The 13266-nt window shown below is 36.5% G+C and overlaps 1 protein-coding gene across 1 annotated transcript in view; it reads right to left on the reverse strand.

The window, feature by feature from the left end:
* Positions 1-13266, reverse strand: part of CRPPA (CDP-L-ribitol pyrophosphorylase A) — a 320005-nt gene that overhangs the window by 273569 nt on the left and 33170 nt on the right. The window contains exon 3 of the mRNA XM_078441691.2: positions 7197-7346. Within this exon, the coding sequence (XP_078297817.2) occupies positions 7197-7346 (150 nt within the window). The remainder of the gene's footprint in view (positions 1-7196; positions 7347-13266) is intronic.

Raw genomic sequence — 13266 nt, forward strand, 5'->3', positions numbered from 1 at the left:
TAAGGAGCAGGAAAGTTAACAGCGTTTTCTAACACAAAGAACAAGACAGAGGCTTAGACAAAATGCCATGACAGAAGAACCCATTCCCAAAAAAACAAGATACAGTAACAGCCACAGATCTAATCAAAACAGATATAAATAATATGCCTGATGGAGAATTTAAAGTAACAATCAAAGGGATACTAGCAAGGCTTAAGAATGAAGGTTTTAGGGGTGTTTGGGTCGTTCAGTCAGGTACATATCTAGCTCTTGATTTTAATTCAGGTCACGATCTCATAGTCTGAGAGATTGAGCCCCATATACTGTGCTGAGAGCGCATAACCTGCTTGGGATTCTCTCACCTCCCTCTCTGCCCCTCCCCACTCCTGTGTGCTCTCTCATTCTCAAAATATATAAACATTAAAAAAAAAAAAAAAAAAAAAAAGAATGGATGACTTCAGGGAGGCCTTTACAACAGAAATCAAAGAACTAAAAAGCAACCACTCAGAAATAAGAAATGTAGTAACTGAGTCAGTTACTGGGTCAGTTTAGTGTCCAACTTCAGCTCAGGTCATGGTTTCACTGTTGACAAGTTCCAGCCCCACAACCGGCTCTGTGCTGACAGCTCAGAGCCTGGAGCCTGCTTTGGATTCTGTGTCTCCTTCTTTCTCTGCCCCTCCCCTACTCATGTTCTGTCTCTCTCTCTGTCTCAAAAAGAAACATAAACATTAAAAAATTTTTTTTAATTAAAAAAGTTAAGAATTTTTTAAAAATTTTAAAAAATAAATGCAGTAACTAAGATTCAAAAAAGACTGAATGTAATGACCACAAGGATGGAAGAAGCAAAAGAATGTATAAGTGATATAGAAGGATAAATAATGAAGCTGAATAAAATAGAGAAAAAAATTATGGAACACAATAGACTTAGTAACTCAGTGGGTAACATTTGTATTACAAAAATCCAAGAAGAAAAAGAGAGAGAAGAGGGGACAGAACATTTGAGGAAATAAGAGCCAAAAATTTCCATAATCTGGGGAAGGAAACAGACATCCAAATCCAGGAAGCATAGAGGACTCCCATTAAAATTTTAAAAAGCAGGCCAACCAGCAACACATATTGTAGTTAAATTTGCAAAATATAGTGGTAAAGAAAAAATCCTAAAAGGCATCAAAACAAAAGAAGTCCCTAATTTACAAGGGAGACATGTAAGACTAGCTGCAGATCTCTCCATGGAAACTTGGCAAGCCAGAAGGGAGTGGCATGATATATCCAACATGCTGAATGGGAAAAACTGCAGCCAAGAATACTCTATCCAGCAGGCTATCATTCAGAATAGAAGCAAAGGTAAAGATTTTCCCAAACAGAAACTAAAGGAGTTCATGAGCACTAAACCAGCCCTGTAAGAAATAGCAAAAGGGACTCTGAATGGAAAAGACCAAAAGTGAAAAAGACTAGAAAAAGGAACAGAGAAAATCTCCACAAACAATGACAAAACAGGTAATGAAATGGCACTAAAAACATATCAATAACTCTGAATGTAAATGGACTAATATCTCCAATCAAAAAACATAGGGTATCAGAATGGATAAAAAAATAAGACCCATCTAGATGCTGTCTACAAGAGACTCATTTTAGAACTAAAGACATGAGCAAATTCAAACTGTTAGGATGGACATTTACCATGCACATGGACATCAAGAATGCCAGAGTACCAATACTTAGGTCAGACAAACTAGATTTTAAACCAAAGACTGTAACCACAGATGAAAAAGGGCATTACAACACAATAAAGAAGACTATCCAACAATAAGATTTAACAGCTATAAATATCTGTACCCTCAACTTGGAACACCAAAATGTATATAACAATTGATAACAAACACAAAGGAACTCACTTATAATAATAATAAAGGACTTAACATCCCATTTACATCAATGGACAGAAAATCAACAAGGAAACAATGGGTTTGAATGACACACTGGACTGGATGCACTTAACAAATATATTCAGAATTATTTCATCCTAAAGAAGAATACACATTCTTGTCAAATACACATGAAATATTCTCCAGAACAGATCACATACTAGGTCAAAAATCAAGCCTCATCAAGTACAAGAATGAGATTGTACCATGCATATATTCTGACCATAACGCTATGAAACTTGAAATCAAAGTCCAGAAAAAATTGGGGAAGACCTCAAATACATGGAGGTTAAACAACATGCTACTGAAGAATTAATGGGTCAACCAGGATATCAAAGAAGAAATTTAAAAAGTATATAGAAACAAATGAAAATGGAAACATGACAATCCAAAACCTTTGGGATGCAGCAAAAGCAGTCCTAAGAGGGTAGTATACAGCAATAGAGGCTGCTGAAGAAGGGAAATAATAAAGATTAGAGCAGAAATAAATGATATAGAAACTTAAAAAAACTTTAAAAAGAACATATCAATGAAACCAGAAGCTACTTGAAAACATTAATAAAATTGATAACCCCCTAGACAGACTTACCAAAAAGAGAAAGGACCCCAATAAATAAAACTACAAATGAGACATGAGAAATAACCAATACAACAGAAATATAATCCATTATGAGAAAATAGTCTGAAAAATCATATGCCAACAAATTGGACAATCTAGAAGAAATACATATATTCCTAGAGGCATAATATACCAAAACAGAAACAAGAAGAAGTAGAAAATTTCTGCAGACTGATAACCAGCAAAGAAATTGAATCAGTAATCAAAAACCTCCCAACACGCACAAGTGTAGGGCCCAATGGCTTCCTAGGCGAATTCTACCCAATATTTAAGCAAGAGTTTATACCTATTCTTCCCAAACTATTCCAAAAAATAGAAATGGAAGGAAAACTTCCAAACTCATTCTATGAGGCAAACATTACCCTGATTTCAAAACCAGACAAATAATACACTAAGAAAGAGAACTAGAGGCCAATATCCCTGATGAACATGGATGTAAAAATTCTCAATAAAATACTAGCAAATTGAATCCAATAGTACGTTCAAAGAAACATTCTCCACAAACAAGTGGGATTTATGCCTCAGCTGCAAGCATGGTTCAATATTCACAAATCAATCAACGTAATACACTACGTTAGTAAAAGAAAGGATGGCAACCATATGATCCTCTCAGTAGATGCAGAAAAAGCATTTGACAAAGTCCAATGTCCATTGATGGTAAAAACCCTCAACAAAGTAGGGTTAAAGGAAGTACACCTCAACATCATAAAGGCCATGTATGAAAGATCCACAACTAATATTATCCTCAATGGGGGAAAACTGGGAGCTTCTCCTCTACTGGCAGGAACAAGAGAAGGACATCCACTCTTACCATTATGATTTAACATAGTACTCTACGTGATAGCCACAGCCATCAGACAATGCATCCAAATCAGAAAGGAAGAAGTTCTTCACTCTGCAGATGACAGGATACTCTATACAGAAAACCTAAAGGACACCACTAAAAGAATGCTAGAAGTGAAACATGAATTCAGTAGACTCACAGAATGCAAAAATCCATTTACAGAAATCAGCTGCATACAGTAATAATGAAGCAGAAGGAGAAATTAAGGAACTGATCCCATTTACAAATGCACCTAATACCATAAGGTATGTAGGAACAAACCTAACCAATGAGATAAAATATCTGTACTCTGAAAACTATAAAGCACTGATTAAATAAATTTAAGAGGACACAAAGAAATGGAAAAACAGTTCATGTCCATGCATTCAAAGAATATTGTTAAAATGTTTTCGTTACTCAAAGCAATCTACATATTCCTATCTTAATACCACCAGCATTATTCACAGAGCTACAGTCTACCTTAAAATTCGTATGGAAGCACATAAGACCCCAGATAGCCAAAGTAATCTTGAAACAGAAAAGCAAAGTTGGAAGCATCACAATTCCTAACTTCAAACTGGATTACAAAGCAGAAGTGATCAAGACAGTATGGTACTGGAAAAAAAAAAAAAAAAACAGACACAGAGATCACTGGAACAGAATAAAAAACCCAGAAATGGACCCATAACTATATGGTCAACTCATCTTTGACAAAGCAGGTAAGAATACCCAGTGGAAAAAACAGTCTCTTCAACAAATGGTACTAGGAAAACTGGACAGCAACATGCAGAAGAATGAAACTGGACCACTTTCTTACACCACAGACACACACTCACAAAAAAAAAATAAACTCAAAATGGATGAAAGACCTAAACATGCAACAGGGACGTTGGGACTACAACATAATAAAAAGCTTCCCCATAGTGAAGGAATCAACAAAACTAAAAGGTAACCTATGAATGGGAGAAGGTATGTTCAAATCACGTATCTGATAAAGGGTTAGTATCCAAAATCTATTAAGAACTTATCAAACTCAACACCCAAAAAACAAATAATCCAATTAAAAACTGGGCAGAAAACATGAACAAACACTTCTCCAAAGAAGAAATCCCGATGGCTAACAGATACATGAAAAGATGCTCGACATCACTCATCGTCAAGGAAACATGAATCAAAACTACGATGAGAAATCACCTCACACAAGTCAGAATGGCTACAATTAACAACACAGAAAGCAACAGATGTTGGCAAGGATGTGGAGGAAGGTCAATTCTCTTACAGTGCTGGTGGGAATGCAAACTGGTGCAGCCATTCTGAAGAAAAGTATGAAGGTTACTGAAAAAAGTTAAAAACACAACTACCCTACAATCCAGCAATTGCACCGCTACACGTTTACCCAGATTATACACAAAATACTAATTTGAAAGGATACACCTACCCTGATGTTTATCCCAACATTATCAACAATAGCCAAGTTATGGTAAGAGCCCAAATGTCCATGGACTGACAAACAGGTAAAGAACATGCGGTATGTACATGTAGATAGACGTACATATACATACACATACATACATGCAATGGAGTATTACCCAGCCACAGAAAAATAATGAAATCTTGCCACTGTCCTTTGCAATGACAAGAAAGGAGCTAGAGAGTATTAGGCTAAGGAAATTTAGTCATCCAGAAGACAAATATCCCACAATTTCACTCATATACGAAATTTAAGAAATGAAACAAATGAACAAGGGGGTGGGGTGGAAGAGGCCAACCAAGAAACAGAACAAACTGAGGGTTACTGCAGGGAAGGTACTTGGACAGGATGTCTTAAATAAGTGATGGGTATAAAGGAGGGCACTTGTGATGAGTACCAGGTGTTGTGCTAAGTGATGAGTCGCTAAATTCTACTCCTCAAACTAGTATTACACTGTATGTTAACTAGCTGGATTTTAATCAAAACTTGACAAAGGGGGGTGGGAGGGAGGGGAAAGTTGGTGATGGGCACTGAGGAGGGCACCTGTTGGGAGGAGCACTGGGTGTTGTCTGGAAACCAATTTGACAATAAATTTCATATTAAAAAAATAAATAATAAAATAAAAAATAAAAAGTACTTATAAAAAATTAAATAAATAATTAAACCAAAAAAAATTGAGGAAAAACCGAAAGCTTATAGCAAAACCTTCAAACTGATTCTGTAATTCAAAATTCCTCACCTGAACCACAGAACACACGTAATTATTATCATGTTACTATTTTCTGAATTCTCTCAAGAACGCAGTAGAAGAGCGTCTGATTCATTACATGGTGTGAATGTCTTAGGGTGGTGGTTCCCAAAATTCAGGGTATTAGGATCACATGGCAGAGTTGTTTGTTGAGACACAAATTGCTGGGCCCCATTCCCACAGTTTGTAATTAAGTGGATCTGAGGTGGAGCCCCTGAATTTGCATTCTGACAAGTTCCAAAGCATACCGATTCTGTCTGGGAACCACACTATGAGAACCAATACCTCAGTGCATTAGCACTTAATTCTCCAGCAAAAACTGGGGGGGGGGAAATGCTTCTCTAATGTGAGGAAATGAAATTATATTCATTTTATCTTCTAAAATATACTAGGAAGAATGACATGTGATGAGTCTAAGTGTTTAAGGATCAACAATTTCAGGTGGTAAGGCAGATGTGGTCTAGCTCTGCAACATTTAGGATGTAAAAGAGTATTTGAATAAATATTTATAATAGCTTACCCTTGGAATAATTAATAGCCAAATATAGGTAAATTCCTGTACTCCAAATTCATTTTAGGGAAATAATACAAACCATGGCATACTGTTTATATCACTAAAATGGATTCTCATTTACATCCTCTCATTTTAAAACTAACCAACGAGATTGAGCCATAATTTATTGTGTTTGTGATCACCTTCTATCCGAAATAGGAGGCATTCTTCTGTTTTAAGTGTCAATAACCCTATTACCAGTACCTCATATTCCTCAAAGTCCATCTATTCAAACTACTCTTCATAGATTATTTAACATCAGTCAAGCAATGAGTTACTGTAGTTATAACTTATTTCATGGGGTGTTTTCTGACAAGCATAATACCTAATATTCAGTAAGTATTTAATCCATCAATATGCAATAAAAGCCAGTAAAACTTATACGGGTCCCAAAACATTTTTAGAACATGAAAAACAAAAAGGTAATCTGGGTCATCTAAACATGAATGAATTATGTGAGATTCTAAAAGAAGTTATTTTGTTAATTGAAATTTTCAAGGTATCAATATAGCTGTGCAGGAAATTTATCATACAGGCCTAAAACGGCTGTCCTTACTTTTCCACCTCAATATGGGAAATTGTCTCTTGCAGTATTCTCACTGAACAGTTAACCACTAAGTATGGCTCACTGTGCTCAGACTATCTGCATAAACAATATGGTTGAGGTTGGACAGCTACCTTCCTTCTGGGAATCTGGAATTTTTATACATGCTAAGGCAGAGGATCCCTATATGACCAACCCCAATAAATACCTTGGACACTAAGTCTCTGATGGTCTTCCCTGAGAAGAACCATCACACACATGTTGCTAAATTTTCATTGCTGGTGCGAGGAAGGGAGTGCTCTGTGTGACCCTTCAGGGGAAGGTGAGAACTTCAGAGTACACATGTATACTTCCAGACTCTGCATGTGTTTCTCTTATGACCCAGCTGTGAATCGTCCGTACTTCACTGTTGTCCATTTTAACCATGAGCCTAGCTATACACGGAATCACCCAAGTTCTTCCAGCAAATCTCCAAATAGACAAGTATTCTTACAGACCCCCAACACAGCAGGTTTCAGAAACCCTGATTCTTACCTGCTGATATGCTTCATAGATCACATCAAATAGAAAAGCCTGTGGCATTTCACTTGCTCTGTGTCTGGCACGTTCTAGTGAATGGTCTAAGCAACCATCAGCAGATGGACTGATTACAGTAGATACAAGAGGTCGAATTGCTCCTGCTGCCTGAAAAACAAACAGAGATCCAATTAACATTTGTTTCACCTAGAGCATATTTCACAATCAAACTCTCAACTTTCTTATTTTTGAGAGGTTCTATTTCTAATTTTAACAAGCAACCTCAAGAAAATATTTGAACAAGTGTTAATTTGGTTAATAAAACAGTATTTCACATCAAAAAATCTATTTCTTAATATTACGGTTCCAAGTAAGAGGTACAGATACTCTTTTCCACTGTAAGTTCGTATTTGTTTATCACTAGCCGTGTAAGTCTTATACTAGATCAGAATGGTAAGATACAAGTGGCTGTTCCATGAACAAGAGAGGGAGAAGAATTAATGGGGAAAAACTAGAGAAGGATGACACATCATTATTTCTTAGCGGGCTTTCAAAAGATTTACCTTAAACACAGATAATTAAGGAAAGAGACCTATCTCCTAAGAAGGACAGAATGAGACTCAACCTGAGTAACAATGAATTTATGCCATACTCTAATTCCTGTAAAAAAAAAAAAAAAAAAAAAAATTCCCTTCAAACTATCTCAGCGCAATGTGCCCTCATGTAAAGTAGCCATTGATTTCAATAGCTCTGATTAAACTGTCTCATTTATAGATGCATTTAAACATTACAAAAAGACACCTTCATATCTGACAATTTGTCCCCTTTATCTTTAAAAGTGTTTCATTGTAGTCTTGAAACTACAACCCAGACAACTGCTTTGGAGAAGTTGCTTTAAAATATAGTTCCTGTGGTAGGCCATTAACCAAACCTCCTCCGCAAGTTCCTATCTTCCACATGACTAATACACAGATACTGCAGGCCATCAAATTGATACACCAACAAATTTGGACTTGAGAAGACTAGTATTTGTGCAAGATAAATAGTCCGTAAACTGGCTTATAAAATCCAAGAGACTGGCTGAAAATAAAAGCTAATGTGTGAGCCAAGTAGACAGTTTATAAACTGTCACAATTCCCAGAGACTTAAGTAGAAATTTGGAACCTTGGAATAAAAGCAAAAATGAGCACATTGCCAGGGCTGACAGGAAGGCAGTAATGTCCAAGTAGGTGCAAGTTCAGTAAGGAGCAAACCCAAGTCCTCAAGCCCAACACCTGTCAGTAAAGGTTAGAAGGCAAGAGAAACACATACACGTGTGTGAGCACACACACAACTTTTTACAGGAAAAGTTCTATTTACGTTCCAACTATGGGCAAATCATCTTCTATACCAGGCCATGAAGCAAAAATTCTATTTAATATACAACATGAAACACAAAGCATGAGCAAGAGGACCTCACCAGATTCTCTCTCCAGCCAAAGTAGTGAAAGTATTTTACTGCAACCATTTAAAGTCTTTGAAGGGCATGCAGCAAATGAAACATTTTTTTAAGAAAATCAACTAAAGCTTGCCAAAAAGAGAGAGCTTTTGGTACTCAAGGCAAGATCTATTTCTTCCTTAATAATCCACCCAGCTTAGTGTGACTGAAGTTCCACTCGGAGTGGTATGGATGAAAAGATGGGGCTCCCTCTCCCACTACCTCCCAGAAGGAAGGCAGAGTGTTAGAACTTCCCATCCCATTCAGCCCCAGGTCATAGAGGCTAAATTAAGGAAACTGCTGACGAGAGATTGCCGACTCCCTTCCAACCACACAGCCACAACTTGTGAATGGATTATCTACCCCAGGCACAGTAGGTAGACAATGAATATTGGGGCATGAATACCCTTAACCCCCAATCTCACTTAGGGCAGAGTTTTCACACCAGAAGAATAACAAGAGTCTTTGAATGTCTCCATGCACCACCCTACTTGTGAAATAGAAGATTCACTTAGAGAAACAAGACATCATGCCCCCCACTCCCTACTCAAGTAGCAGTACAGGGATTTTTCATGGGACAGACAGGCTTTAAGAACAGAGCTATCAATCTCTCCCAAAAGGGAACTCACCTTATATGGAACTGACTGTGAGCAAGTTTAAACCTTAGTGCACTCTCAAAAAAAAAAAAAAAAAAAAAAAAGACTATCATCACACTAAGCTATTTAGACTGGGGTGGTAGCTACAAGAGAGCAAAAAGCTAAACTGTTGGCAAGCTAGTTTACCAGGGACACCTTGGAAAGAGCCAGGTAACAGCAGCTGGCATGAAATCACAGCAAACTTCCAACATTGGCCTCAAAAACTACCATTGCAGAGGAGGCAAAGTGTAACTGAATCACACTGTAGAACATTTTATAACTCAGGCATTGCCAAGCGAGGGAAGGAAAGACAAAGAAATAGAGGAAGAAATAAGGAAGAAAAGAAAAAAAGAAAACAATTTGCAGGCAATGAATAGACTTTATCAGTTGGGTGTGATATCAGAGACAGACAGTAAGAGATTACAAAACAAAGACAAAAAGAATCCTACTAAAACCACTGTCATTCCAGGGTGACTATATCCATGCCCAAGATTGCACCCTCTGTGAAGTGATTTCAGAGACTTCAACTGGTATGGGGGGAGGGGGAGGGGAACATCACTGAAATAGACCAGCAAAGTCACATACAACAGCAACAATAAGCCCTGAGGAAATGGGAGGGAGACCATCACCACCTAGAACTGATAAATTATCTCAAGGTCCACCAACCAGTGACTGGGTAAAGGAAATGTGGTATACACATCCACAAGAAACTATTCTTCAGCCTGAAGGAAAGGAAATTTCTATTTCTAACAACATGGATGGACCCTCAAGAGCAATATGCTAAGCGAAGCAAGTCAGAAAAAGACCAAAACATACGAAAAGACCAATCTCACCTACACATATAACCTAAAAAAAAAAAAAAAAGCCTCAAAGACACGTAAGATTAGTGGTGGCCAGAAGTGGGGGTACAGAAGGGCAAAACAGGTGAAGGCAGTCAAAAGGTATATCCAGTGAACAAAATAAGAACTAGAGGTGTAATGTACAGCATGGACTACAGCATCAAGTTGCTTAGAAATCTTAAAAATCCTAAGGATTCTGTAACCATGTGTGCTGACAGATGTTCACATTGCGAAATGATCACCAAAATAAAGTTAACAAATTTGAAACATTATCTTTTACCCCTGAAACTTATGTTGTACATCAATTATACCTCAAAAAAAAAAAATCTGTCAATAAATTTTAAATGTGAGAATTTCAAAAATGTGGAAGGTGAACATACTAAGAATGAATGCAAGAAAAAATTAGGAAAACAGAAGACACAATGAGATGAAACGATACAGTATGAAACAGAGCATGCAGGAGAAGCAATCCAAAGAGGGAAATTTATAGTGTATGTCTATACATAAAAAGATATTCTCAAGTCAAAAATGTTCTACCTGAAGACTTAACACTTCCAAAGTTTTTTCGGGAAAAAAAAACTTAAACTAAATCAAGTCTAAGTAGTAAATAGAGACTAGGGCAGAAATAAATGAAATAGAAAGTAGTAAAATAGAAAAAAAAAAATCAATATCCAAAGTTAGTTCTTTGAAAGGATAAAGAGGATTGACACATCTTTTGCTAGACAAACCAAGGGAGAGGGAAGATTCGAATTAGTGTAATCAGGAATCAAACAATGACATTCTACCAACCTTACAGAAGAAATATAAAACTATGAACAAGTATATTTCAGCAAAACAGATGAAATTTCAGTTTTCTAGAAAGACATCAACTACAAAAAAAGATTCAATAACGAACAATTTAAATAGATCTGTACAATTAAGAAAGCTGAATTAGAAATTTTAATTTCTCACAAATAAAAGCCCAGGAGGCTTCACTGGTTATACAAAAAATCTTGAATACCCATTCCTCACATTATTCCAAAAAGTGACATAGGAGAGAATGCTTCCTAACTTAACTCTGTAAGATGAGTATTGCCAAAACTAAAGACATCACAAAAAAGAACGACAGACCAAAACCCCTGATGAGTTCAGATGCCTAAATCTTCAACCAAATACTGACAACCAAATTTGGCAACCAAATGGGATTTATCCCATGAATGAAAAATTGATTCAATATACCAAAATATCAATGTCATATATCATATTAAGGGCAAAAAAATAATAAACACCAACATGTCAACATATGCAGAAATAGTATCTGACAAAATGCAACACTCCTTCGTGAAAAAACCATGCAACAAATTAGGAACAGAACTTCCTCTAGCCAAAAAACGGCAACTGTGAAAAACCAATAGGTAACATCGTATTTGATAAAAACTCTGGATTTTCTCTTTAGCATCAGGAACAAAAATATATCCACTGTCACCACTTCTGTTAAACGTTGTACTGAAAGTTCTCGTCAGGAAAATTAGACAAGAAAATCCAATAAAAAGCATCCAGAAAGAGTGAAACTACCTCTATTTGCAGACAGTATTCTACAGAAAATCTGGATGAATTCCCTATAAAACTAGGAATAGACATATTTGACAAGAAAGCAGAGGACAAGATCAACATTAAATTATCACTTCTATATCTATACTAGCAATAAACCATCAAAAACAAATACTTAATGTTTAACAAAGGAAGTTAAAATTTATTTTCTGAGAACTACAAAAAAATTTCCCAAGCTCCTATGTAAAAGCCAGTGTCTGAACCTATCCACTGGCACCCATCCCTTTCTCAAGTCTTTCACCAACAGTGTGCCTTCTATCCTGCTTCATCAATTTTTATTCCTTTACTGTCAACTATCTTCAGTAGCATCCAAGCAATCTTTGACATCTCCCGTCAAGTAAGTCTTTCTTTGATCACACCTATCTTCCAGCTATAACCAAATTACTCCTAGTGAGGTTCAAACAAAACTCCATTAAAGTAATTATCTGTATTCCTTAGAATCTCCAATGTCTGTCTCTTCTCCTGTTCTCTGCAATCGACTTCAATGAGGATTTTATCTCCCCCAATCCACAAAAATACATTTATAAATATCACCCATGACCCCCAAGTGGCCAAATCCAATGGGTATCTCTGTCTTCAAGGGCATCTGTTCACCTGGCTTTGAGAAAACCTTCTCAATCATCTCACAAGCAGAGACCTCAAAGTTCTCTAGCTACCCTCATTCCGTAAGTGACTTTATCAAGTCACAGCATTTCACATACTATCTACATGAGAACTTCCAAAACTATACCTCCATCCTCAAACAATCTCTTCAATTCCAGACTTTCAATATCCGAATACCTTATTTAACTTCTCAGATCAAGAGCTACACCTCAACTTTAACATACTGAGATCAGTTTTGGTTTCACATATACCACACAGTCCATGGCTGCTTTTCCATACACTTCCCATCTTCATCAAAGTCAACTCTATTCTTCTAGTTATTGTCAAAAACCTTGATCATCATTAATTTACCTCCTCTCATAGTCCATTTGAATCGAATCCATGAGCAAGCCCATCACCTTCAAAATATACCATTTCAGCACAGTTTTCACTTTCTGCACCACCACAATCTGAGCCCAGCACCCATTCTCCCTCCCTCAGATCTCATACAGAAAACGAAGATCATAAGAGAAGACATTAGCATTTTTAACTACATTAAAATAAACTGGAAGAAAATGATTACAAGGCATATAATTGGCAGAATATTTGTGTGCCTAATATATAAGTAATTTCTAGAAATTGCTTTTTACTTAAAAAATAAAAGTAGGGACAAAAGACTTTCATGGGCAATTCAATGAGAACACATAAATCCTGTAAATACTGGGGAAAAAATGCCAAACCTATTAACAAAATACCAAATTAAACCACGAAGAGAAAGCATTTGCCACTAACTGGATTAGAAAAAAAGACCGTCAACAATATTAAATGGTAAGGATATGGCTCTAGCTCAACTCTTTTTATACCCTAGTGAGTAGAATTTATCCAAGTTCGGTAAGTAATTGAGCATCATCTGGTAAAGCTGGTGACATGCATATATCTTGACTGTAATGAAATCCTTGGGTCAT

The sequence above is a fragment of the Panthera onca genome, chromosome A2 (assembly GCF_046562875.1).
Source record: "Panthera onca isolate mPanOnc1 chromosome A2, mPanOnc1 haplotype 2, whole genome shotgun sequence".
Lineage (NCBI taxonomy): Eukaryota > Metazoa > Chordata > Mammalia > Carnivora > Felidae > Panthera > Panthera onca.